Source organism: Rissa tridactyla, chromosome 14 (genome assembly GCF_028500815.1).
Source record: "Rissa tridactyla isolate bRisTri1 chromosome 14, bRisTri1.patW.cur.20221130, whole genome shotgun sequence".
In the NCBI taxonomy this organism is placed as follows: Eukaryota; Metazoa; Chordata; class Aves; order Charadriiformes; family Laridae; genus Rissa; species Rissa tridactyla.
In genome coordinates this window covers 2,564,572-2,591,733 of record NC_071479.1, presented here as the reverse complement: position 1 = coordinate 2,591,733, position 27,162 = coordinate 2,564,572, and the positions used below count along the sequence as shown (strand labels likewise).

Sequence of the window (27,162 nt, the reverse complement as noted above, 5' to 3'; positions counted from 1 at the left end):
AGCTCAAGCTTGAGGACTTGGACGCTCCTCTATTTAGCAAACACTAATAATAAATCCATTTGTGGAGAACCAAAGCTCTTGGAAGGGCAAGGAGCAAACATCAACATTAGTTCTCACTCTCTTCACCCTGCCTGAAGCCCTCCAGCCCACGCAGGCACCAAACTAAAGTGAAAATAAAACCCTGCCACAAATTACAGACAGGGAGGGACACGCTGCAGGGACGCAGAAGAGCCAGATCTCGCCCCAGAAAGTCACACGCTCACCCCGCAAGGCAAAGGGAGGTGGATGAAGGTGGGAAAGGGAGGAGGGAAAGAGAAATAGGTTACAAAGTCTCTAAAAACCAGAACATTTTAAAAAAACCAAGCAACCAACCCAAAACATTTGATGCGCTATCCTCTCCCCATCGTCCTCCAGCAAGATCTCAGTGCGTCTCTTTCCATCTCTCACATCTCTCTGTTCCCTCGTCTTCCATTCCCTCTACGCCATGTCCAACTTAACATTCCCCTCGTCATCTCCCTCTCTTAAAAGGAACCCAAAACATTCAAGCCACAGTTTCAAGCAGTAAATTAGAGCCCAGCGCCGGGGTGGGGGTGAGGAGCTGCTGCTGCTCCACCCTGCCCCAGCCCGCGCATCGCCGCGGCCGGGCTGGACCCGCACCACAATTACAGGGCAGGGCAGCGCCAAGGAGCAGGAGCCGAGCTCTGCACCGCAACCGGCCTGGAATAACAACGCCGCTCCCGGCGCTGCAGTGGCAGACAGCCCTGCAGCCACTGATTTATCAGCAAAAAAAAAAAAAAAACCCAACAAAAAACCAACCAACCCAAAAAACCCAGCGGCTCCCTCAGCACCGACAGGAGACCGCATTAACACAGCAGCCCATCCATTTTTCAGGACGAGCTCATGATGTTACATTCATGCTGTTTACTTAGTCTGGCCGACACCGGAGTCCCTGACTCCGCTGATGAGGTGCAGAGGGCAGTCCCATCTGTTGGAGCAGAAGCACAATAAATAATTTAGGCCAGATTCATTTTATATAATAAACTTTCTTCCCCCTCTCTTCTTCTCCTTTAACTCCCGTCCTGCAGCTGATGGCTCAGGAATGAGCTTGTTTATCTCTCTGTGTGTACTCTGCCTGACAAATGTTGATGCGATGTTTTTCTACATAAACACCTCTTTTTTTGTTCCAGGTTGGGTGTGGGAGGTCTTTTCCTTGTGGGGTGGAGCAGTGGGGGGCAATAGCACGGAGGAAAATCGAACCCATAAAGCACTTTGTACATTTAAATTCATGAATGCCTGTGAGAAATGCGGCACGCCAGCCTCTCCGTTGGTGTAAATCTGCGTCGCTCTCGTTATGTAAATAGAGATTTGCTGATATATAGCAGCCAGGGATGGGGACTTCAACTTTCATTTGGTGCAGTGCTCTAAAACGCCGTGCTGAGCACAAACGCTAATGCAATATTTCAAGGGAATGTTTAAACGGAGACCTCGGTGTGTTAGTGCTCGGGCTCCTCCAGTAGCAGACAGTGACAGACAGGCTGGTGCCCAGCAGCCCACTGCGTTGAGCCTCAAAATTTGCTTTAGGTGTCTCTCTTTAGGATCATTTTCCTGCCATTTTCAGTCCTGGTCAGAAAATTACGCAACAGAAGGTCTTTCTCGCAGTATTTGGGGTCTTCTCGGGAAGGCAGCGCTTGCCGTCTGATGGAAAAAAGGGCACCCTGAAAACGTCCAGCCTTTCGGAACCCCAATAAGGATTTCAGGGATCCTATTACACTTCTGAGATGCAAAACCGTCCTCAGGGGCAATAAACCCTTTGGGATGCAATGACTGTATGGTCTCGGAACATATAGCTCTAGCTTTGACATCGGCCTTTCCCTAGAGGCATGCTGATAGAGCCCGGGGCACCCCGACACCCCAGATTTCCAGACACGCAGCGGGGTCGGGCACCCAGCTGCATTTTGCTCTAACGCTGCAGCTCGCCTCATTCCAAGGAGCACATTTTCCCCACTTGCTCCATTCCAGTCCGCAGTACCCGTGAAATAGCTCTCTGGTCCCCCAAGTGCCATGTTTCCTTCTTCCCACTGCTGGAAGAAACCTGCCCAAGTCATCCTAAAGCACCCTCCTCCCAGGCGACTCCTCTGAATCCTCCCACAAACAGGCTGCTCTGCAGCTTTGCCGGTGACGCAAGCTCTTCTGCGCGCTGTAAAATAACTGGGATAAATGAACAAGCTGACATGATGAATAAAACAGAGCTAAATGAGTGTTGGCCGATATTAACATAGCTGAATATTGTTGGTATATTTATTCAGTGCACCTGCCTGATTGCAAATAAAAAGTCTTTCGATCAGATGCAGGCATAGGAAATGTTCCTCACTGTACACATATAAGTGTCATGTAAATTCATGAGCTCTGCGCAGGGTTAATAATAAACAAATTAAAAGAGGAGCTGCTCTAATTGAAAAGGAGTATTTTAATACAGTTGCAGTTCCTGGCTCTGCAAGTTCATCACTTCTCTATGCACAATATGTTGTATTACATTCTGTTCCGGACACTCAGAAAAGCAGAATGTGCCGTCTGTGCTAGAATGCAAATTACGCTTTTCATTTCAGGGCGTGGAGCAACATCATCGGGGAGAGTGTGGCTGCTGCCGATTGGCGTTGCGTGGCCGTTCAAGAGGAGCCTGGCCAGCAAACGTCTGCATCTGCCTGGACAAACGGCAGAAATACAGAGTCCCTCCTCACCAGGGTCAGCATCCATCCTGCCGGGGAAGTGAATTCTTTGGAGCACAAGCAACACATCAAGGGGAGAAGAAGAAAAACCAGGCAACGTAGGCCTGGTGCAGGATGAAGACCCACCAAGAGCCTGATGAAGCCACACAGCTCTTTTGACTAATCCTAGACCACTACAAGATGAAAGCCGCTACTGGGACCTTGCCCAGCTTGCCCATCCTCTATGAAGTCCGACACCCAAGGATGCAGAGCCCTTCCTTGGTCCTTCTGCCAGAGTGGTGCAGGTGGAACCAGGTCTGTGGTGTCTCAAGAGTTAAGCCAACATCTCTGAGCGGTGGCCCCGGCTCCCAGCCACGGGCTGAGCCTGCAGCTGCGTATTGACTTTCTGAGCTCGCAGGCACTGATCGATGGAGCACAGTCAGGGCCTCTCGTTCTCAATCATGTCACAACCACAAGAAACGTTATTACTATTCCATCAAAAAACAATAAATACACCAGGAGTGTAAATGAGGTGGGGGTCTTTACAGCAATGCTCCAGGGGGGATGTGGGAGGGCGGTGGCCAGTGGACTCCAGCCAAGACCCACAGAGCAACAAAGAGCCTTAATTAAAAAAAAACAAACAAAAACAAACCAAACAAAAAACAACACAACAAAAACCAAGACCCAGTTTAGTGTCATTGCCACAAGAATGCCCCAACACCTGAGTAATCTCCTCAAGTCCACCTTAAAACCACAGCAGACCCTTCCCCGTGCAGGCCAGCAACGGTTTTATTTCTTTCAGTGGTTGTCTTTTGCAACACACTTGTCACTGGGCTGGGAGGTGAATAACGAAGGTCTGGAGCCAGCTGGCTGCTTTGTCCTCCAGCAGGTGGGACAACAGGGAACCCAACCCCTCCTGCCCCTGCCCCCAGGGAAGGCAGCCAGGCCCCGGGGAGTCCCAATGCCACCCCAATGGGATGGTAATTTGGAAGAGCACCAAACTGCAGAGGGGCAGTATCCCATCTCTTGCTTTTTGCTGATGAGGAGGTGGGACGGAGAACCACGTCGATGGGTGGGAGGGGAATGACGGCAAGGTCCATGCTAGGGAAGGACAACAGCTCCAGGGTACATAGCACAGAAAAGGGAACACAGCTGGATTTTAAATGCTATGGGGAGGAGGGAGGGATAAACACTACCTTAAAAAAAGACATCTGCAAGTTCAGGCGCAGTGGGTCAGTCTCCACTTAACCCACAGAGAGTGCCAGCCTAGGAAGGACTTAGGGAAAAATATCTTGTTCTGATCCTCTGCAATGGAGCGAATTCTCCCTCTTATTCTTTCTAGGTCTTAAATTACTCAATTAAGATGAAAAAAGTTTTGGGGTTTTTTTTTTAAAAAAAAAGGGATAAACAAGGCCACAACACAAATCCTTAACAGCAGTCGCAGCAATTAGCTGTGCTGAGACACACATCAGAACGGCCCAACGCTCCTATCTGTCCAGACCTTCACGTTTGAAACCCAGTCATCAGCTTTTCTCGCCTTGTCTGGGCAGAATTCAACCAAGATCTGCCAGAAGAGCGTGAAGCCCTGCAAACACAGAGAGCCTGGATCACCCCAGCTTATCCTTCCCGGGCACCAGGAGGCAAACGGGATGCGGTTTCCCATCTGGAAACCAACTGCTGACTCAGCGGAGGACGCTGCGGTGTGTGCGAGCTCGCTGTGGGCAGCCTTATCTGCCAGAAGAACGTGCTCAGGACCTCAGCGACCAGATTAGGGAAGCAGTTGCTGATAAGCGCTCCCCTCCTCGGAAAGGTGTTTCGCATTCGCTGGGTGACACCACCGAGATGTTGTGTGTTTGGGCACGTCTCCTGTCGCTGCTGCTCTCCTCCTCCCTCCTGCGCTTTCCAGGAGAAACTCCGGAAAAACAGACCTCCAACCAAGCCTGCCTTCAGAAACCCACCTATACGCGTATTTTTTGGCCGTTTTGCTAACGGGACCACCGGGACACCTCAGGCCACAACAAGCCACAGGTGGAGGCTAGCGTTAGGGCTGCTGGGAGCAGCATTTCATCCCCCAGATGACACACCAGTCCGCTAGAAACTATATGGAAAGCGCATTTGACTGCACTCAACATCAAGATGCGCCAAGGCACCAAAACGGTGTCAAGCTCTAAGCTCCGTTTGTTTTGCTCACGCAAACCTGCTGAAATCAATGAATTTACTCATGCGAGGCAACTGCTGCTGGTACACACGTCCCCCTGTGCCGCTGCTCGGGCACCGCACGCCGCTCCGCTGGGCTGCGCCGAGACGGGAACTGCTCTTCTGCCGGCACAGCCCCGGTTGTGGTGCTCCATCACCCAAACCAGTGTCACTCAAGGGCACCGTGCGCACTCCCCTGGTTTCAGACCCAAACCGAGCTGCTCCAGCAGCCGAGGCTGATCCCACCTCAGCCCCTGTGCAAAGCCAGAACTCGTCTGTGCTATGGTGAATCTTCCACTGGATGTCAGGCAAAATTCCCGATGGGTGCAGGGCTGGGAGCAGCCTGGTCCCCTCTGCCCAGGCAGCTGAGCACGGGTACCCGCCGCCTGGCTACCTCTGCTGGGGAGGGGGAATAGGCTTGAACTGTGATGCAAATGAGGAGTATATTGGGATGAGGGTCATTTCAGAGGCTCATCTCGGAGAGTGAAATGAGTGGGTTTTAATTTTCGGCATTGCCAAGCACGCAGATGGCTGCTCGACCGGTGCTTGCGCACCACTTACTGACCCGAGGCTCGAGTTCAGCAGCTCCCAAAACACTGGTCATTCTCGATCCCAGGTGAGGACGCAGCAATAACAAATAAATATGCAACTCTGACCAAAGCGTGGTGCTAAAGTATGGGATTTGGGGTCAGAGTCTATAAAATTGTTCGGGAGCAGCTGCCTTCGATGAGACCCCCCGACGCTGGAGCCTTCTGCAGGCAGCAGTTTACAGAGCAGTAGCTGCCAGGGACAAAACTGATTTAAAGTAACATCAAAACTAAACACGCAAAACCTAAGTTATTGCGTTGCTAAAGCACATAAATCAGTCTCTAGTGCTCGCTGGTACGGACCAATAACCCACCTACAGAAAAGGCGAGGTGCTGCACAAGAGCCACCTTCCCACCGGGAGCAGTCTGGGACTAAAGGAGCGTCAAGGAAAGACCCGCAGCAGTGGCACTGGTGTGACCCTGGGACCATCCTGGACCCAAACAAAACCGAACCCTCTTCCAGGACTCAACACTAGCTGGAACGAGGTCGCAGAATTGTGGTTGAACGTCATTTTAGTGTGCTAACAGCTATTTTGTGTGGTTGCTTACCCTGGTTGCCCAGTGCCACAGCCCAGTTCCCACACTGGAACAAGCAGCCATGTACCACGGGTGCAACCAGAGAGCAGAGGGTTTGCCAGCCTTACTTTTGGTTTTAACCTGGAGAAAACCGCTTAATACATTTGACTAGCGTGGCTCTTCCCCAACCCTTTGCTGCTGGATGCAAAGGTCTGGCCTGTACCCTACCATAAGCTTCTTTTGGGGCTGACTCAGAGGAGATCTCTATTACAGGATGAGCAGTATTTTAGGGCTCCAGCGACACACCGCAGTCCCACTTTGCACACCCAAAACGACCCAAGGCTTCAACCAAAGAGGAGAAAAACATGGGTACTCACTCTCTCCCCAGGGTCACCCATTAAGCCCACGGGTCCAGTTGGTCCTGGAGGTCCTGGAAGGCCCTATCATAGAAAAGACAGGGGAAAAAAATAAGCCACTGAAGAAAAATGTGTTATTATTTGTAACATATTTATACAATGAGCAGGAAAAGAGTTAGAGCTTTCTGTTTATTTTTGCACCAGAAAATCGACCCCGAAGCGCTCTGTACACATGCGTGGCATATGGAAGCAATAGAGCCCGTGAGCAGCTGTGTGCTGAGTGAGCCCTCCCCGGGCAACCAGCATCGTCCCCGGGCATCCAGCATCGTCCCCGGGCATCCAGCGCCCCAGAGCCACGCACACCCTCCCACTGCAAAGGGTAGACAAAGCGTCACTTACTGCTGGACCTTCGGGACCAGGTGGGCCTTCCACCAGCATACCCTAAAGCAAAAAGAAGGAAAAATGTGATCAGCAACACATCCTCAAAGTCACTTTGACTACAGGGCTGGAAAGCCCAATGCTTTCTCGGGTTTTAACTATTTCAGGTCTTGCTGCTAGGTCTGGGCATCCCAGAGCTGAAGGGTTTCCAACTCTCACTGGATGCCATCTCCTGTGTGCCCACGGCCCCAGGCACAAAAGGCAGCACCCATTGAAAAGCCAAATACTGTCTATTTGAGTCACGCAGGGCATGGCACAACAAGCCCTCTCCCCCAGCACAGCGTCACCCTCCTCATCACAGCCCTTCTCCCTTAGCTCATGGCCAGGCAAAGGGCAAACCCTGGGGCACGGCCAGCCTTGCTGGTGCTGCGGCGGGAGAAGAGCTCCTCTTCAGGAAGAAGCTGCTTCTAGATCCAAGCAGCGTTTGGTTTTGTTTTTTTTTTTTTAAAAAAAAGTTAATAATCAAATTGCAAGGTTTTTTAAAATTACTTTCCCAGCAGACTGCACGCTGTGATTTACTCCGTGTACCTAGGAAATCACTGTGTGGGCAAAATGGTAGAATAATGTTATTCCATTCCTTTTAATCTAAATATTTTGTCATAACTTTAAATCAGGTCTATCATGTACTCAGTAGAATTGAGTTGCCTTTTTTTTTTTTTTTTCCCCTCTTGTGTATGTAAGAGGCAGAAAAAACTCCCAATAAACCTGGCAAATGCTTTCCAGAAGGCATCAGGACAATCTGGTGGGAAGACCCCCACAGTGAGCCCTGCCCTTTTATCTCCGGACCAGTGACCGTGCCCCCGGCAGCACCCAGGTCCAGCCAAAGCGGTCCCAGCACTTGCCAGCTCATCTCTAGCAACCGGGGACGTTTCTCCCATGGGATGAAATCAGCCTGTAAAAATCTGTAGATAAGCAGTCGGCTCATTCGGGAGAAGCCTGGAGGAAGCAAGTGCAGGGACTGGTCTCAGGTCACCCTTGGCCGGTCTCCTGGGCTCAGGCTCCGGTGCCAAAAGCCTCAGCTGACCCCACGGCGGCCACTACAGCAGACGGGGCTGAGCTGAACGAATCTGAAATGTCTAGAGGAAAATCCAGGCATTCCTGCCCCAAAAGTCACAGTCTTGAAGCCCAGAGGAGCAAAAAACAGGGTAAAACATGCTGCCGTGAACCATCCCTGCTTCATTAGTGGGATGCATGTTTCTGCACCGCTAATGCACGGCCAGCACTATTTTCCATCTTTCCCAGTGTCCACACTACTCATTACCACCTCGTTTAAAATCTGGCTTCCGCTTCATTTGGATGCGTTAGGGGAAATTTTCTGCCGCTGTCATCACAGAAGCGCCTGTACAGTCGTTCTTCACCAGCAAAGAACTAGGTCATGGACTTCACCCCGTGCCCATTATGACAGCAATTTCCCTTCTGCCATGGAGACACTGCTCTCTTCTGGGTGGGAATTAGGGGTGAACCCTACGCGACGTTCCTCCAACCTGCACTAACTATGAGCTATTTGCTGTCGGAGGCTACCCAGACAAGGTGAGCTACACTGATGGAGACGGTGTCCTGCGAGACTGACATCCACCAAGCTCCATTTCAGACACACGATGAGGACATTGCACAGGGCACCCCGGAGGTCCCAGCAAACCTATCTCCATATGGGCACCCCAAGGTCCACCCCTGCTGAGACCAACAGCGGCATGGTTTGGTGTGACAGGCTCCAAACCAGAAAGTAAAAATTTTCTCTGGGCTGGGGCAGAGCCACAGCCCACATACGTCTCCCCAGGACATTTTTGGGGCTGCTGGGTACCAGGATCACCATGGTCCCAGCATGCCCAGCGCCGAGGCTCCGCTTCCCATGGCTGGCTGCAGAGCCTCGAGACGCTCCTCCGCATGGGGGAAGAGTCTGGGCTAATTAGCCAATTGGCGATGCAAACATCCTTGGCATCTTCCCATATTTATCTGTTGGTTTATGTTGAGCTCCAGCTTTAGGGACATCTGGAGATTCTCCTCGGCAAGAAACCTCCACTGTTTATAAGACTGCTCGTCAACAGGAGCGATGGAAACGTGGGAGGGTTTTGGGACCAGGACCAGTGGGGGGACGCCACCAAGGGTGATCGCCCTGGGGGGGGTCGCAAGCAAACCATGGATTTGGGACCGTCCCAGAGGAAAAGAGGGTGTTGCTTCCACTCGATCAACACCCGGCTGCTACCCACAAGCGAAGCTGAAAATCGCAGAAACAGCCCAAAAGCTGGCTGCCGCACGCAGAGGGGCTGCGCAAAGGCTCTTCAAACCCTCCCCGACGGCAGGGGTGAGCACCAGGGTGTCCCCCCCGCAGAAGGACAGAGGGCTGTGAGGAGGGGAAGGCAGCCTGGTGCCTCCAGAGATGGGGTGCTGGGGGGTCCCAGCCATCCCCGGCTCCATCCCTCCTCGCCCTGCGCTGCCCCGCTGCCTCCAGCGAGCGTCAGCACAGAGCAAGGATTGAGGGACGGGCGCTTTGAACGCAAAGGAGAGAAAAATCCAGCAAGAAGCCGACGGCTGCGTTTGGTTTTTATTCCCCCTCTGTTGCAGCTCCCATCAAAAAATAAAAAAAATTAAAAAAAGATTAAAAAAGAGCTGAAGAGCGCAGCAAATCTGAATTTCTCTCGGCCGAAGAGGAACCGCACGGAGAGGGAAAAGGCGGCATTTGGTCTTGTTTACGTTCTGGCAAAAGCGATACATGCTCCAGTGTTTTGAAACAGCGAAGGCGGCCAAATTCTTTCTGGATGATTAAACTTAACTATTTTGTTCGCTTTGTAGCATTTCAGATTGGTTCTGGACAGGGCAGGCTGGGCTTCTGCTGGCTTCTTCATGGGGTTTGGCTGCACCCCCCCCCACCTTCCCACTCCTCCGATAAGCAAATCCCTCGCTCCTCCTTTTTTGGGGGGGGGAATGAGAGCAAGACCCAGAAAGGAAGAGAAGGCAGGAAAGGTCGGAAATGCGTTTATAAGGCACCCGTTCAGGCTTTCCAAGTCCTGCTGCTGCACCCCAGCTTCTCACTGTCCCGTGTCCCCCCCCCACCTCACTATCTGCAAAAGCGCCAGGCAAAGAAGGAAAGGGAAGAAGAATTAAAAGAAAAAGAATGGCCTCCGAGCGATGGGAAGTGCTGCCGCGACGCTGGGCGCTGCGCTGGCCCTCTGCCAAGGAAAATTAGGTTAATTGAGTTGCTGGTGTGCAGCGAGCGTGCGCTGGGCCCTTCGGGGCTCGGGCTCAGGGGAGGTGGGTCCAAGGACCCGAAGCCCCTTTTCCAGCCCTGGGGAGGAGCAGAAATGGGGGTACCTCGACATGCTGACATGCAGCGAGGGACAGACACATGGCCATCAACCAACAGCCCCTTGCTCTGCTCAACGGGCACCTCGGAGCAAACACCACGAGGCCCCACCATGAGGGAGCTCCATCCTCACCTACGGGGGTGCTCAGTTGGGCACCCGCGTTTTTTTGCGGATCACAAAGGGCACGGGCAGTTTACAATCATTCTTTAGAAAGGAAAAACAACCTCAGAAACAGGCAGAATCATAAAGAAAGAGCGCACCGGGTTGCACTGCCGGGATGACACGGGGTTCCTCTGAAAGTGGAGAGCTCGTGGGACCCCGGAGCCGGTGCAGGAGCAAACCTCTCCTCTCCCCCAGCTGTGTGCAGGGAGAACCCTTTAATTTCCAACGGGATGAACCCATTAGTTGCACAATTAAAGCCGGCCCCAAGTTGCAAGGTCAGGTCAGGATATGGGCTGGCCCCCGGCCGCGGGCGGGTTCACTGCCCAGCCAGGGACCCGGGAGCTGAGACGTCTTAACCCTCTGCCTTAATGCTTCAGTTCTGAACGGCCCAGGTTTTATTTTGGTAAATGAGAGATTTCATGGGAAATTTTGCACTTCCTTCATAATTTAGGTCGCTTCTTGAAGTTTAAAAAAAAATTAATAATTACAGTATTTTATGTTTAAAGTTTTTAAATGAACCAAATAATTCTTCCATGGGAAATTTTCCTCCCAGCTGTCCCACTGAGAGCACCAAACCATACCGAACGTATCCCTTGTAGCTTTTTCCTTGGGGAAAAAAAAAGAACACCAAAAACCCAGATGCTCCTTACCGGCTCAATAATCGCAGGCTCCCCCTTCTGTCCTTTTTCGCCCCGTGGGCCACCGATCTGCAGCACACAAGGGAAACGCAAAGGCAGACAGTCAAAAAGGTCTTCCATCCCTGGAGGTGTCCAAGGCCAGGCTGGATGGGACTTTGAGCAACCTGGTTGAGTGGGAGGTGTCCCTGCCTATGCCAGGGGGGGGGAACTGGATGATGTTTAAGGTGCCTCCCAACCCAAACCATTCTATGGTTCTATGACATTGCCTGCATTGGCATCCCCACCCCGCGCAGGAACTGGAGGTCCCGGGACAACTTCTGCAACCCAAGGGCTGCTGATGTTCACGGAGAAAAGAAACGGGGCATCTCCTCCTCGCCTTGTGCAAAACACACGGATTGCGTTTTGTGGGTGAATCCAAGCGAGATGCTCTCTCTGCTCTTTGCGTTCCTAATCTCTATGCTATAAATTATGGGAAGACAAACATTTTGAACTAGGGCTTACCCTCGATGGAAAATTAACTCTCTTACCCCTTCGTAGATGGTGTCCTGGTTAGCGGGCATGCCGGGGCCAATATCGGGAGAGACGGTTCGGTCATAATAATTATCATAATAATTCCCATCGTATTCTTTTATTGTTTCCTCAGTGAAGTCTTTATCCAGGTCATCTCCTCCTTGAGCAGCCTAGAAGGAAAAGAACAGCAACATGTCAGGCTGCAAATACTGGAAATCTAAGGGAAAGACTCGTTAAATTTGGGAATTTTAAGGTCTCCATTGACCTCCAAGGGTGTTCTCCAAGCAAGAAGGATGGGAGGATCTTTATGTCAAAGATGTACACTTTAGGTACACCCTGGCTTTGCCTGGGATTTCTCTGCTGATCCCTAAAATAATACTGTGAGTGTAAAAGGTTGAGCAAGGAAAAGAAAGCACGGCACAAAGCAGCAGCTCCTGTCAGGAGGATCCCGCACACTCTAAAGGCCTAAGGAAAGAGGAAAGAGGGAATGGAAGTTTCAAACTCCAAGCCCGACTCATCTCTCACAGCCTCAACGTTGCAGACGCTGGATTATTAAGCATGAAAATTCACACATCCAGTCGCATATTCAAAATGCACATCAAAACCGTGCTGTGTCAGGATGAGTGTTGGATTACAGGAGGAAATGTGGAAAAATCCAAGTTCGCTTCTACAAAAACCTCCCGTTTGTTTAGTCTGGGATCCAAATTGCGATTGTACTTGTCCCAAAAGCAGAAGTTTTTACAAATCTGATGCATTAATCCCTGAATCCTTTCTGAATCCTTACAGCAACCGATGTCACAGACCACGAGCACGGACATCTAGACAAGTATCAGAATTTCCTTGCTTCCCTCCATACCCCTGTGCTTTCTGCAGCTTGGCAGGCAACCATCTCTTGGCATCCTTTACTCTGAGCAGCACGGAAAAGAAGAACATGTGCTGATGATATATTTTTTTTGTTTCTTTCCCGTTCAGGTAATGACCAAAACGGTCCATAAATTGAATTATTTCCCAGAGAAATTATCTCCTCACTACTACGAATTCAAAATCATTTAAATGCCACCATCACTTCCAGACCTCGTTTCTGTGCCAAGACTGCTCACAGCCCAGAAGCACGAGCATCTCTATCTACATTCAAGAGGTTTCAAAGTAAATGCTAAGGCAGCCATCGCTCTGCCACCCCATCTTCTTGTACCTCTGCAAATACCAACTGGTCTTTGCAGAAATCATAGTTTGGCAATTAATTAGAAAGCTTGGAAAGATTAGCATTATTTTTCTTCTGTACCATTCAAATGGATCTAGTGCTGTCACACACGTCTTTTATCCTGTTTGAAATCTTTTATCCTGCTTTGCACTTTGAAACCTTGAAACCTGTTTATCTTGCTGTAAAGCTTTTGGGGATAATGCAGCAACCTTTTTTTTTTCAAATTGCATGTCTTGAAAATGAACGTCAAAAATGTCTGGTTTGATATTTTGATTAAGGTCCCCAAGTTAATTTGCATGGAACGACATGATATTTTGAATAACTGGGCAGAGAAAGAGGAAAGTTCTCCGTGCTGAGATTTGTGGGTGCTTTGGAGAACAAACCAAAACAAAAGCCTGAAAATAATCTCCTTTAACAATGCTGTTAGACAACCTGAATCAGAAAACGGTCCCCAAAGAAAAAGAAGAGGTCCAAAACTCAGCGTGCACAATACCGTGACTCTCCTTTGCTGATAACAGCTTCATTTAAATCACCTTTTAGTCTTCCCTTTGGAGAAGCAATGCAGATATGCAGCCCTGGTATATGCATCTGGACAAGGAAAGCAAACTGCCTGATGAATAGCAGGCAATGAACAAAATATATCTGTCCCCAGCTCCTCTTGTTCATGGGAGTATTGCTGCCTACTAAATCTCGGAATTGCTTCCCTGGCATTTATCACGGAGTTATTAGCCATAATGAAACCCAAGCCCAGGAGAGTTCCGTGACTACGCCTGCCTCCCGAACCTGGCACACAGGCTCCACGAAGTTTCACTTGCTTAAAACTAAATCCCCCTTCAATTCCCATTGCAGGAATTAAAAGTCTTCCCAAAATATAGACAGGTAAACTTCAACACTGACGGACACATCCCACTCTTGCAACAGGTCGGTGACGGGAGGCCAAAAATGACCCTCCTGCACCAGACGGACGTTATCCCGTTTGATGCCAGGACCTGGAGCGAGCAGTGCCAGGGCTGGCACCGCCGGCAGCGTGGGGACACCCGTGTCCCAGCCCACCTCTGCCCCACCGCATGCTTGCAGCCCTGTGCGACACCTCAGGGGCTCCCGCTGCCTTCCCCGACTGCTGGCAGGAACCCGGGACTAGTGAAATTATGAACTTCCTCGTGACCACGAGCACTATTTTTTTTCCCCCTAAACTAGCCAAAAACCTTATGAGAGTTTTTTATTATTTCTTTTTTAAGAGCAAATAAACATCTCCAACCACTTTAGCAGTCTATCTCCCGCTGCAACCCTGTTTCTAATAACAGGTAATTACCCACAGGAGCTGCCGATCCTCACCTCAGCAGCCTGGTCTGCGGATGGATTAAAGGACTGGGTTTCCCCAGGAGTTCGTGGCAGCAGGCAGGGTCCTCAGCTCCCTCTCCGAGGTGTAAACCTGAAATCCGTACCCTCCTGGGTATTTGTCCCTCAGGCCGACACTTTTTGGAAGCCTTCCCTACGTCACGCTGTGTTAACCTACGCCTCGGTGCACGGGAAGCTCCTTCAGCCAGGCAAGTCGTGTCCTTTTCTCTGCTCATCAGCCAAAAAATTCACTGGAGCAACCTCCCAGCCCAGGGGGTGTCCCGCAGCCCTTCCCCATCCAAACGCTGTCTCTTTTGGAGCTGCTGGAGGGGGACAGTTTGCTCGCTCTCCCTGCGAGATGCTGAGCTTCCACATAGGAAAGCTTTGCCATGTGTTTCCCCACCTGAACTTTCCTCCTCTTCCATTTCCTTTTCCTAACAACTAAAGCGGCCCTTGAGCCTCTTATTTCCTCTTCCAATTTTTTTTCAGGTCACGCTTTCCAATCTTTAATTCCTTTCTATTAGAAAGCTCAAGCTTGGCCAAAGATTTCTGGCTCTTTGTCAGGAAACAGAAAAGTTTCCCATCCATGGGTTCCCTCAGGTTGGCGCTCGCTTCCTCGATACGCTGGAGCCTCTTCTGTTTCTCTCTGTGTATCATTTTGGGCTGCTCAACCTTCTCCTCCGCCGCATTATTTCATCCCCAGTTGGCTGGACTGGATCCCCGCCGCGCCACCAGCCCTCGGGGCGGCTGGCTCCCCTCCCACCTCGCTCCAGCGGCTCGGCTCTTTCCTTGGACATTTTCCCCAACACCTTTTCATTCAAGCTTCCAGCTCCAACTCCAAATATCTTGGCCAACTTCTGTCTCTTTTGCCACCCTCCAGCGCCTCCCAGCCAGCCTTGAGTTTTGACGCTCCCATAACTAAGTAATTCTTCTCCATTTGAGGAGGAACCGCAAACCCCTGCCAAGTCCCATCCTACCTCCCAGGAAATGTTATCCCACTATCAACTCTCCTTGCTGATGCTCCTGGATAACAAAGAATTTGCCTTATCTAGCGCACTTATTTCCTGCAGCTGCACGACAATTTATCTCAGGCTCATCTAAGGATGAGACCAACGTTCATCTCTTTGAGCACCAGTATAAAAGGCAAGAACTGGGCAAGTCTTAACGATAGAGGAGTCTCAAGTGCGACATATTTCACTCAAAGCATATTAAAGTGGGGGTAACTAAAAGTGTAATTGCTCCAACAGAAACGTCAGCTGTGGGATCCGAACTGATCTCGTCTTTGAGCAGATCTGGGCACAAAGCGGAGGGGCTCTCTCTGGGCGAATGCAGCAGTTTGAAATCAAGGGTTTGTCCCAGCATCGAAATTTTTTTTTCAAAAATTACAATCTGAAAAGCATAAAGATGCTATTTGAATGGGAACGGCAAAATGAAAAATATTGATGTTCTCCATCAAATCAACATTTTAAGGATTTATATTAATAGCTTTGAAATAAAATGTTTTTACTTAGATTTTAAAACCAACCCTCATTTTTCTTTTTGTCAGACAAGCACCTCGCACAGGGAAATACAGATGTCGACACGAACAGATTTTTCCAGGGGAATAATCCTTAACCAAATTCTAAATATCTGTGTTCCACCCCCTGAAATATCTGGAGTTAAATTATTTTACAAGAAACTTTCTCTTCCAGCAGCTGCCCAAACCACTTACAGATTTACCATATGGATGATCACATCTCCTTTGCTCTCAGGGCTGTGAAAGACCAGAATTAATAAAAAAACACAGTGAAAGGAATAAACATTCATTAAAATTACATCGGTCTCGTTGTAGGTGATGACGGTACTCGTGGGGAGTTCAGCTTCCACGGCGTTTTCAGTGAGTCCGCCCTGGGGGTCTACTTCTTCGTTGTAGTTGACATCTTCATAGGGGAGCGGCGTGAAGTACTCTTCGTTAATGGTTTCATAATTATACTCATCCACGAGGGGGTCATCCACCGTAGCATCCCCTTCCGTCCGCTTCCCGGGGTCCCCTCCCTCGGGTGATGGCGTGGGGGAAGGATAGTCCTATTGCAGAAATAAAATGCCAGAATCAGAGAAGCAAAGAGAAAATTGTGCATCATCCTCCACCTCCCCCTCTTTAAAGGTGCCATTTATCAACCACATCTTTGCCGGGACCCCGCGTCGGTACCTGCTTGGTTTCAGGTCTCTCTCCAGCAGCCACTTCGGGAGTGCCAGGTTTGGTGGTGGGTGTTTCAGGCTTTACAGCTTCATCAACGTCTTCGTAATAGGGGTACTCGTAGTAGTAGGTGTCACCTTCTCCCTCCCCGTCGGTGTACTGCAAAGAGAAGATGAGAAGCAGAAAATAAGCTGGCAGCACCCAAGCACGCTCCTGCCAGCTATTTCAGACACCGTTTCATGTCAACGGGGCCACACCGCGATGAAGATCCATGGAGCGAAATCTTTCCCTTCCTCCTGTTCATGAGCTGCTGGGACACCTTCACCAAGAGCCCGGCTGTGGGCTGCTTTGGCAACGGCTGTGATTTGAGGAGGTTCCCAATCACCTCTCGACCCTGTGGCACGTTCTCCCTTCTCAGAGAAGATAGACCTACCCTGCAGCAATTCAGTCACCCAGGATAACACAATAAAAAAAGAAAACAACGTTAATTTTTTTTAACCTCAGATTGTTGAGACCTCACCAGGTCACAAATCTGAAGTGTCCAGAGTGGGGAAGAAAACGTTTGAATCACGCGGCCGCTCTGAGAAGCGGGGGTGCAATTTTCACTCGTCCCACTGCACTAACAGCATCCCTGCGACTCCCCGTCCACCCGCGGCCCGCAGGCAGAAGGGCTTGGAAAACAAGATATTTTCAGCGTTTTCCACAAGGCGTCAGTCATTCTTCGAAACGAAACGCAAACAAAAGATTTGGTTACAGCCGGGCACGGCAAATTTCTTCGCCGGTCCATCGCTCTCACTGGCAGCAGACGCCGGCGCGTGGAAGAGTTATTCTTACATGGAGCAACACAGCCCTAAGACAAGCCAGCCCTTGTTGAACTGCTGGCTTCAAAAGAAGAGTTTTATTTTCCTGCTACCACGTATTTTGACCGTACCGAAGGTCTATTTTATTTTACTTATTTATTGTTTCTCCAGAAGCGCTGGCGGAGCGGTTAGAGCCGTGCCTCGCCTGCGAGCATCGCGCTGCTCCCCACAGCCCTGCCAGGCCGAGCCTCGGGGTTTGACACCCGGGTTTTTAATTCAATCCCAAAGCTAAACTGGAGCGGGCTGACGGCAGTACAGCTTCACGGGGATTCCGCGGGAGCCGGCAGATCGGAGATCAGCTGAAAGCAAGAGAGTGCGCGGACTGGCAAATCAGGCCAAGAGAGCAGCCAGGATGCCGAGGAGCGGCTGAGGATGCCAGGCACGTTAATTGCTGCGAGCCGAACCCGAGACCTTAAAAACGTGTAAAATTCAGGTGATGCTCTTCTGGAAATAAGCCACACCTGAACATTTCTAATTGAGCAGCAGAAATAAAAAGTTATCCTGTATCGGTCTTCTCTTTTCTTTTCTTTTTTAAAGAAAAGGTCTTGAGGCTAACTCTTTGTTGAAAAAAATATCGAGCACAGCAGCTTATACAGATGAGCCGGCAGCGTTCCTGCCAAAAATGAAATTCAAATGGCAAATACCCGGGCAAAAATGTTTCCCCCTCCTTTAACACCTGTTGTTTCAAAGAATATTGAAAAAGAACTGCTTAGTCTTTTTACAAGCTCAACAGTAAAAATTGAAGTTCAGAAACAGGTGCCTGTTTTGGTTCAGGATTCGATCCGCCAGGGAAGGTCAGTATTTCACGCTCGGCTCGGGTTGTCTCTCCTGCCAAGTTTTTGAGCTCCAAGTAAATATTAATTTCGGTCTCTGGAATGGGAGGAGCGCAAAAAGGAAGGTAAGGGCAAGACTCAAGACCAGAACCCGTGAATCCTAAAAACAAGCTCTGTCGTGGCCCTTACAGACGAGTTGCAGGGAAGGAGAACGGGAGGAAGAAGCCCGGGCCGTTTGCAACCTCAACACGATGCTGGTGCTGCCCCAGAAGCATCCCCAAACCCTGCCAGAGACTTACGTATTCATCCTGGTTGGGGTCCTGGGACTGGGGGGCATCGGGGATGGCGGTGTCGCAGTCGGGGCTGTAGTGCTCGCAGTAATCGTGGGCTGCTCGGGGGTCCGCCACGATCAGGAGCTGCTGGATGTCACCCTGCGGGGAGGGAAAAACAGAGCGTCAGGGGGAGGGATGGGACACGTGGAGCCACCAGCCCCAGACTGCAGTCAAGGCGTATAAAACACCACCACGAAATGAAAAGCAAAACGCTTGGCAGGGTGATCTCGCCTGAGATGAGCCAGGAGAAAACCCTCCGTCGTCCAGGGCTGGGCCAAGCAGACGCTTATCTCGGGCTGCTCCGCGAGGTGTGAAGCCACCACGCTTCACGCCCGGTCCCAAACGCACCTTCCACAAAGATAACCGTATCTGCAGAGAGGTCACCCCTACAACCCAACAGCGCTGACAGCCCCGGGCAAGGCGGGGGCAGGAAAAATAGGAGAAGGTGGCTCTCCACACCCCAAATCAGTAGCGTCCTGCGGACAATAAAAAACGGCCTTTCCTGCTTGGCCCCATGCAGCTCTGCAGGGCTCTGGAGTTGTCCTGCCCAGTCCAAAAAGCTATTTATTGGCTTCAAAACTTCTCTGCTTCTCCCACCCCATCAGTTGGTCTCATAAAAGGCATCATCTACACCTTGCCTCACCTCGATTCTCCACCCACAACAGCGCGGCAGACATAGAAAGAGATTAGAAATGCATCTGATAATCAGAAAAGGAGAAAAGAGGGAGGGGGTTTGTAGTGGTTTACTGAAAATCAGGTGCAGAGCAAGCTCATTAGGCACTGAGGCTGCTTAACGAGCCGTCCGCTATATCGGGAACGAAGCACAACGCAGCCACAGCCCAAAGGTCAGAGCAGAGACCGCTCTTCAGTCTCCTAAAGAACCACCGCACTGCTCCACCGTAACGCCAAAACCCGCTTCATTCACAGACAGTTACATAAGACAAGATTTTACTACTTGGATTATTAGAGCTGATACTTTAATTAGGGGGGAGGGGAATATCTTATTTAATAATAGCAAAACATGGCTAAGGCAGCAGGGGAAAAAAAAAAAGGAGCGTTACAGCAAAACCGGGAGGATGACTTGGGCATGTAATAGGAAACAGAAGCTCCGAACGGAGCCTGGCCAGGCAGGCGAACATCCCTGTGGAAAACCAAAGGATATTTTTTGAAATTATGGGCCAAATCTGCCTTTGTGCACGCAAGCTGCGCTCGCTCCAGCCACGGGGGCCGCCGGGTCCGTGGGGAGCTCAGCCCCCCATCAACACATAACCATCGACTTCACCAAAAAAAAGGCGCCGTTTACGTTTTTGGCAGAGATCCACAGGGAAAGAAGGTTGCAAGGACTGCGCGGACCTGGCCATATCCTGCCCGGCTCTGAGCGGCAGGGGCAGCTTACGGCTGCCTGGGGTTTCCCTCCTCAAATTCCAGGTTATCGCATCCATCTCTGCCGCAGCTCACCCAAACGTCTAGGCACCGCGCAGATGCTATGCAAGTTACTCTAAAATTGAGCGCTGGTTTAAGCTTATTAGTCATTGTTTCCTGTGAATAACCTTTATAAAATTAACAGAAGTGTCTGCAAAGTGGTTTTCAATTTTCTATTTTAAGAAAGAGAAACAGTCTTTCCTTCCCTTTCCCGTTGTTTTTTTTTTTTCTCCCATAAATCCGTAGAACAGTTCTGTCATTAATGTCCTGGTTTTTTTCTTATTCAATAGAACCACCAAAAATGGGGACGCAGCATTGGGAAAACAGAAAATGCCAAGTTTTTGTCTCTTAGAACATCTCCCTTTCAGAGCCAGCGCTAGCCACCACCTGACGTGACCTGCATGAGGAACTCAACCATGGCGTGACCTAGAGGACATCGACCGGCCCTGAGCAGGGACCTGAAGGAGCTGGGGGGTGTTATGGGGTCACTCACACCATAAAACATCAACCCTGTCTCCAAAGGCAGCTCAGAGCAACAAAACAGGCTGCCCCTTTGGAGCTCCCTCCAGTGGAGGATGCCCAACCTGGACAAGGCGATTTGCTTAAAGTTGATGATGTGAAGATCCCTCCAGCTGCTATTTCTGCACGCAGGACCTCAGCCACCCCTGACAGCTGAGTAAAGCCATTCCTGCCCTTCTCTCAGCTAGGGGGTTAAAGCTCCCCGGTTTCCACAGGGTTATGGGGAGTGTCCGGCGCTGTTGGGATAAGCTGAAATAAAACAGCCACAAAAGCAGACTTGGTACTTGTCTCCGAGAAGCAAGGAAGGAAGGCTGAAAGCTTTTTCTTCCTGATAAGGCTGGATTTACACCTCAAGGAGAGCTGATAGACTGCGTCCTGTAAGTGACCAGGACTATAACTGTGTTTCCTCGAGGAACAGATAAAGCAAAGAAAGACATGTTGGCTAAACACAGTGCAAAAGGTTAAGCAGAAGAGAATTTGCTAAAGCTGACTTTGCTTTCAGTCTCAGCTGATGGCAGCTCCTGAGCTATGCACGGGGAGAAATCCTGGCTCCATCCCACCCTGCGTCCCTGCAGCACAACAGGAGCCCAGCATCCTCTGGGTCTGATGCCTCAAGGCACTGGCAGCTCCTTTGAGTACGTGGAAGGACATCACCTGCAGTCCCAGGAGCCACAGGCTCAAGTCTTGTGGCCACAGCAGAAACCTCAACCTCACTCAACACACCAAAGGACAGCGTTGGCCCAGCGGTTGCCGCTGACTGACCAGGGAAAGATGAAGAACCACAGAAGGGTTTGGGTTGGAAGGGACCTTAAAGATCTTCTAGTTCCACCCCTCTGCCCTGGGCAGGGACACCTCTCACTAGACCAGGTTGCTCAAAGCCCCATCCAACCTGGCCTTGAACACCTCCAGGGATGGGGAAGAGGAGGAGTTTCCTGCCAGTTCTGGGTCGAGAACCTGAGAAAATCAGTGCGTAACTGAATAAATTTGGTACGCGAAGGGTGCCAGGAAAAAGCATGAGCCGCATCAGACAGCTCCTTCAGAGCTCACCACGCTTTGTGAGCATCATTCAATGCGCCTACTATTTTCCCATTTCCTTTTCAAACCCAATCAATCACCCTGCCCAGCAAAGTTCATCCTTTTCTTCTTGTTCCAGCAGCAGCGTGCAAGCATGCAACACCAGAAGGAAAACCAACACATCCAATGTTGGAGGAAGGAGAGCCCCAGGGAGCATCTGAGCTCAAGTACATGGACACGGGCTGAGCTCAGCGGTGGGGGAAGAAGGAGAGCTCATGGGGTTGCTAGACCATTCATCTTTGTTTCATTAACAGCAAGTGCACGGTGCTGGTGGATACCCCGTGTTAACACTTGTAAAAAGCAGACAGGAGTAAAACCTTGTTAGCAAGATTCCCAGTCAACTGACCTCATCCCTCAGCGCAAAACAATAAAATGGGCTAATTTAGCCGGTAATAAAAAGCCCCACTATCTGAACTTCACAAAAGATGCACAAAGCTCTGCTGTCAAGAGCCCCATTTTCTTTGATTTAAAAAGCCGACTTTAAATAGAGCAAGCCGTGCTGGGAGGTTCACAAGCCTTTTGTGTCTTCTCAAGTGTGTTGCCGCTAATAAATTTCACCAAGAGATAGCTGCCCCCAGCCCCGGCGCGGGCTGACAAAGGCAGCAGCCAGCTCTGCTCCCTTTCCTCGCTCAAGTGTCTATTTGTTTCTCCGTTATGGTTACACAAAACACTCGAGCCCCTCTCCCTTCCTATGGCACCATCTGCTTTTTTCAGCAAGAGCAGCGATAACGAAGGTACCATTAATTTCCACCCCCCCTCCCCACACACGCACCAACGACGGATTTTCCATGAAGCCTTTGTAAGAGAGACAACTAACGATTACACTAAGAGAGTGGTTTAAAGACTTTACCAGCCGGGTCATTTAGGTTTTTAAGACTTATTTTCAAATAAAGAGGTATCTAAGTCAGAGAGCAAGTCATTAACGCACTGGTATCGCTTCGAAGGAGATGTCTGCAGCTCAGTGTCCTCCAGCCCGTCACCCACGCGGACGGTGGGGTAAAGGCCTCTTCTGGCACGTGGACGAGTTGGGCACATCTGGGCACACAGGGCTCCAGAGAGCGCTCCGGTAAAACTGGGATGTTCTTAGTATGCAGAGGCAAGGCACAGTCACGCTTTCCTGGTCTGACAAAAATTTGAAGCGGAGGGAAAAAGAAGGCCCATTTTTGTCTGAAAATACCCAATATTTCATCCATCAGAAGAGCTAGTTTTTAAAAAAGGAAATAAATCACATTTTGACCTTTATTCCCAGAGCTTCCCGTGAAGAGGAAGAGGCAGGACAGCACATTTATGAAGACGATTGTGAACTGCGAGGCTTTTATTTGCTCCGAACAGATGTAAGTGCTGACTGTCATGACCAGTAAGAATCTGCCTGACATTTATGGTAAAGCCATTTATGCCTGATGACTCATTTGCTTTATGGCTTAAGTTCCATCAAGCCAGTTTAATTCAACTCCCCAGCCAGCTCCCAGACAAGACTGGAAAAGCTCTTCTGGAGCATTTTTTAACACTTATTCTATATGTGTGCAAAAAAATGTCACATCGCTTCCAATGACATCAACTCCAGTAACTTGGAGAAATCGCTGTGGTTCAACAAAACAAACAGCTGGCGAGGATCATCGGAGTGACTTCATCTGGCATTGGCAGCAGCTCCATAAATACTGGGATTCTTCAGGGCTCTCACTGCAACGCACCGATAATTAACTGGGCTGTTGTTTTAGTGCATTACCCCAGAAGTCTTCCAGCCTCTTAACACCCATAAGAATAAATACCGCTTGGTGTGCTTTTTTTAAGCTCCTACATTTGAATCGGATAACCGCAGGCCCAGGATGTACAATTGTAACACGCAAAACAAGTAATATTTAAAAATGATTGGAAGCAATTTGGATGTTGTTGAACTCACCGGTTCCAGAAATGCAAACCCAGTTGGGTGGCTTAAGAGCGGCAGAGGTTCAATGTGGCTCGATGATGAAGTGGAAGCTCAGAGATCCCAGCCATCAGAAAGCTTCCAAAAAACCTAATCCCTGTCTGGGAGACAGCCTGCCAGCCCTGAGATGTTCCACTTGATAAAACCTGTCATCGGCACTTGCCCATGGACGGAGGCTCTCTGCTAAGGACACGGCGGCTGCCCTGCTCCAGGGCTCTGAGCAGCTCCTTGTGTGCAGAGGTTGGAGTGAGAGCGGTATGGGAGCAGTCGGGGAAGAAGGGACGCAAGGGCTGACCCAGAGCTCACCGTGCCCCCGGCTCTGCCAGTGCAGCGAGACCCCAAGTCAAAGGTGCAACAACCACTCAGAGCATCCTTTGTTGTACTGGCGCCATCCCAGAGTCCCTCGTTTAATCACAGCTGCTCCAGAAGAGAAGCAAAAGCCCAGCCAAGGGGTCAGGCGAAGCCTCGTCACCCCCACCAGCCCCTGTGTCCCTTTGTCCTGAGCCCCTCTCGCTGGCCAGCCACGGACAGGAGCGAGCTCACCAGATGGAGCAACTGGTACCTAAAGGGCATCCCTTTAGGCTTCCAAAAATTTTGCACTACAAAATGGGAAGGCAATAGCTGAAGGTCTGGCCCCAAAAAAAAAAAAAAAAAAACCAAAAAAAAAGCTTGACTTGCATGCAGTCGTGAGTCAGCTACAAATACTTGGTGGTTTGGATAAATCCAACGCGGATGTTTGCTTCCCCGTCCCGCGCACAGGGGCTGGGGGAACGGACGGGGCAGCTTTGCTGCGAGACCTCCGCTATTTCCCCTCTCGGGCTCCAGTTACCACAAGAATGGCTCCCTCTGGCTTTTGGCACTCCCACAGGAGCCTCTTCTGCGCTCTCTTTAGAAAAAACAGGTTTAATTACGCAGAAAAGGGAGCAAAGTTTCACTAGAACCAAATATGGCTTCAAGGAAAAAACTCTGTTAAAGGCTGATAGTAGTTTCTCTCTCTCACTGCATCTCCATCTGGGAGAGGAGGAACCCTAAAAACCCCCGCTCTCACGACACCCCGGCCCAGTCCTGCACCCCCAGCCCAAAGCCGAGCCGTTAGCTTGTCTGATATTAAACTCGCAGACACAAACTGCAGTAATTACTGGGACAACCCACACGCCTCTTTCCCTGACCACAGCAACAAGAAGAAAATAAGCCCTTTGGCTCAAAGGTAATTAACCTCCCCAGTAATTTGCAACCTTTATCTTTTATAATCCCGGGGAGGAACCCAATTTCCTATCACGCGAGGACCCATTAACTCGCCCTTAGCCCTGGCCGCTGCCTTTGAAGGAGCGGGGCAGGGCAGCGCGGTCCCCACCTCTATTCCTCTTCCCCATCCCCAAACCCTGCTACCCTCCGCTCCGAGATGTCCTCGACGCCCAGCCCTGCTCCGATGGATGGAAGCACGGTCGGGCAACGCCACGTCGTGCTTCCTCCACCTCCAACTGCTGGATCCTCGGGGCCCCGTGGCCATTTCATACAAAAGAGGCTTTCCAGAGCAAGGGGCTGTATTTCACACCGGTTTGCAGAGCCCACAGCACGCTGTAGGTCTGTCGACGTAATACGGCAACACAAATCATGAGCAGTTTAGCAAGGACTCCTTACTGGAAGGGACGGACAAGCGCTTCTCTAAGAGGAGAACAAAAGCCAGATGGCTTTGCTAATTCTGGAAAGCTCTCCTGAAGCAGCTGTCGCTCTGCCAATACCCAAATACCAGTCAAGGACTCAAGTCATTAGCAGAGGAGGAGACACTAACAGGAGGCTCATTTCCAGGCAGCTACTTCCCCCCCAGCCCCGATAACCACACGACGTAAATAATGCCCTACCCTTGTGTAAATGCTCCCACCGAGCACCCTCTGCGCTTGCTGGAGCAAACGCGAAGCCAGAGCTTATACTAAAGTCTTTTTTTGTTTAAGTGACAACACAGAGCTAATTCCCAAAGACAATATTCACGGTATTCATCAGCAGTATGGGTTATTTACGCCACAGCGCTTTACAGGCAACGGACAGACCCATCCACCATTCCGGCTTCCTATCCTCGACGGGCGAAAGATTTTCTTGCCTTTCTAAATGGCTGAGTTTGTCAAACCCATTAATCATTGCTGACATCTTCCTGCCACTTTCCCTGGAATCCTCACCAAATCCTGGCAGCCCAGAGCCCCTTTGCTCTCTCCGGTCCCACATAACATCTCTACAGTCGCCCTCTCCTCAGCCCTCTGCTACCCTGGGTCCACTTAACCATCACGTCCTGCCCAAAGAGCTCCTTGTGTAGGGACTGGCAACGTCCTGAAGAGAACTGAAAAGGGACAAGATGAAAAAGCCTGACCAAGCTCAAACGGCTCTTTAATGATGGGGCAAGAGCCCAAGCCGAGCTCCAGACCCACCACCCAGACCACCCGGTCCCATCCTCCCTGCACCAGCTCCCCAATCCCTTCACTGCCAACACCCATCCATCCCCAGGCACTTTGCCTAATTGAAACCTCCATCCTTTCAGAAGGGACGTCTATTCACCAGTTTAAAGATCCCCAAAAGCTCTGGGGCTGCTTTATGCTTTGTGGCAATTGTACTTCACCTTATTCAACCTTGACCTTGGGTGACTGACGGGGGCCGCGGTGCTCAGATGCAGCGTTACGTGCACCATTTGTTACCCTGCGGCTCCCACCGTAAGCCATAAATGAGCGTTGCTTCCAGTGGGCGACGTGTCTTTCCGAGCTAAAAGCCAATGCCTAGACCTCGGAGGACAGTTTTTGTTTGAAAATTTACCAAATGGGTGGAACTACCCAGCTAAGGCAAATTAGCAACCTGTCATTTAATTAAGATCCCGGAACTTAGGGGACACAGGGCGGAGAGAAAAACAATCCTTAAGAAAGAGGCAGCTTGGAAAACAGGTGGCGCTGGCAGAAGCACAGAAAGCATCAAATCTATAAAGTATTTACTGCAAGGCTATGGTAGCAATGCGTTCCTCCGGGGTTTTTCTTTCAGAGCTGGAGAAGGCACAGCAGGGAGAGCCCAGCATCCCTCGGCGGGTCTGCCCCACACAGCCCTCCTCCGGCCAGGTCACCCGTGGGGCTCGACACGTCTGCTGGGAGCAAGAGGGATTTCCTCCAAAAAATGGGAAAATTTAAGCCAGGAAAAAAAAGAAAAAAAGAAAACACCAGGAAAAAAAAAAAAAAATATCTGAAGGTAGACGTGGCCAACGCAGCAGAAACTGGCGTGGGGTTTAGATCCCTTGTCCTCACAACGGCGGCGGAGAGGCTCCCGCAGGAGCATCCCGGGTCAGGCAGGGCAGAGCAGGAGGCAGCGTCCGTCCCACGCACGTACCGGGGGACGCGGCCAGCTTTCCCTTGACTCATGTCTGGTCCTGCAAACTACCAGACACGGGCTGCGTGCTCCACGGGCTGCACCGCAAAGCGGACGAGTACTTTTAATACGGTTGCAGCTAATTGCACAAGGGAGCAGGATCCACCCAGAGGAGAAATGACTCCTCGGCTTCTGTTTATCCTCACGCCTTACAGCTCCGGGCTGGCGGCTTTACATCAGCCGCTGCAAACGTGGTGGAATCGCCGACACGCACCGCAGCCCTTCGGAAGAGAATATTTGCAAGCTTTGATTCCCCCCCCCCCCCACTTCCACTTCAAGCTCCCTCTGCTCCCCTGCTAACCCAGGTCTCTCAAAAACCGCTGCCATCCACAGGGCCAGGGCTCCGCCGTTGGTTTTTTCTGCATTCCTCCTCTTTTGAGCGAGCACAAACACCGTAACCCTTTCGATGGGACGGGAAGATACACCCAGGGCAAAGCAGGAGCCAAGAGGTAGGGACTGCAGAAAAGGAAAAGGCAGCCAAGACGCCTTAAAAAATAAAGCAAACACAAATACCTGCTAAAAAAACCCAAAAAGACAGATATCCTTAAATCAACAACCGTCATGCTCAGACGCTCGGCTCCGCTGGCTAGTTTTGTATATTTATGTCTGTCAAACAAACCGCAATCTATCTCTGCTAGGATTTTTGGGTGTGAAACGATGAGTTATGGACACGGAAAGCGGATGGGGATCGAACGGCTTCCCCCGCTCCGCAGCCCCAGCCTGGAAGGACGGACGGC

At 50.5% G+C, this 27,162-nt stretch overlaps 1 protein-coding gene across 2 annotated transcripts in view; it reads right to left on the bottom strand.

The window, feature by feature from the left end:
• Nucleotides 1-27,162, bottom strand: part of COL5A1 (collagen type V alpha 1 chain) — a 160,318-nt gene that overhangs the window by 69,397 nt on the left and 63,759 nt on the right. For both annotated transcript variants that reach the window (XM_054220676.1, XM_054220677.1), the window contains exons 5-11: nucleotides 18,058-18,189; nucleotides 16,138-16,284; nucleotides 15,765-16,013; nucleotides 11,428-11,580; nucleotides 10,913-10,969; nucleotides 6,760-6,801; nucleotides 6,382-6,444 (exon numbers count right to left, since the gene is read on the bottom strand). In XM_054220676.1, the coding sequence (XP_054076651.1) occupies nucleotides 6,382-6,444; nucleotides 6,760-6,801; nucleotides 10,913-10,969; nucleotides 11,428-11,580; nucleotides 15,765-16,013; nucleotides 16,138-16,284; nucleotides 18,058-18,189 (843 nt within the window). The remainder of the gene's footprint in view (nucleotides 1-6,381; nucleotides 6,445-6,759; nucleotides 6,802-10,912; nucleotides 10,970-11,427; nucleotides 11,581-15,764; nucleotides 16,014-16,137; nucleotides 16,285-18,057; nucleotides 18,190-27,162) is intronic.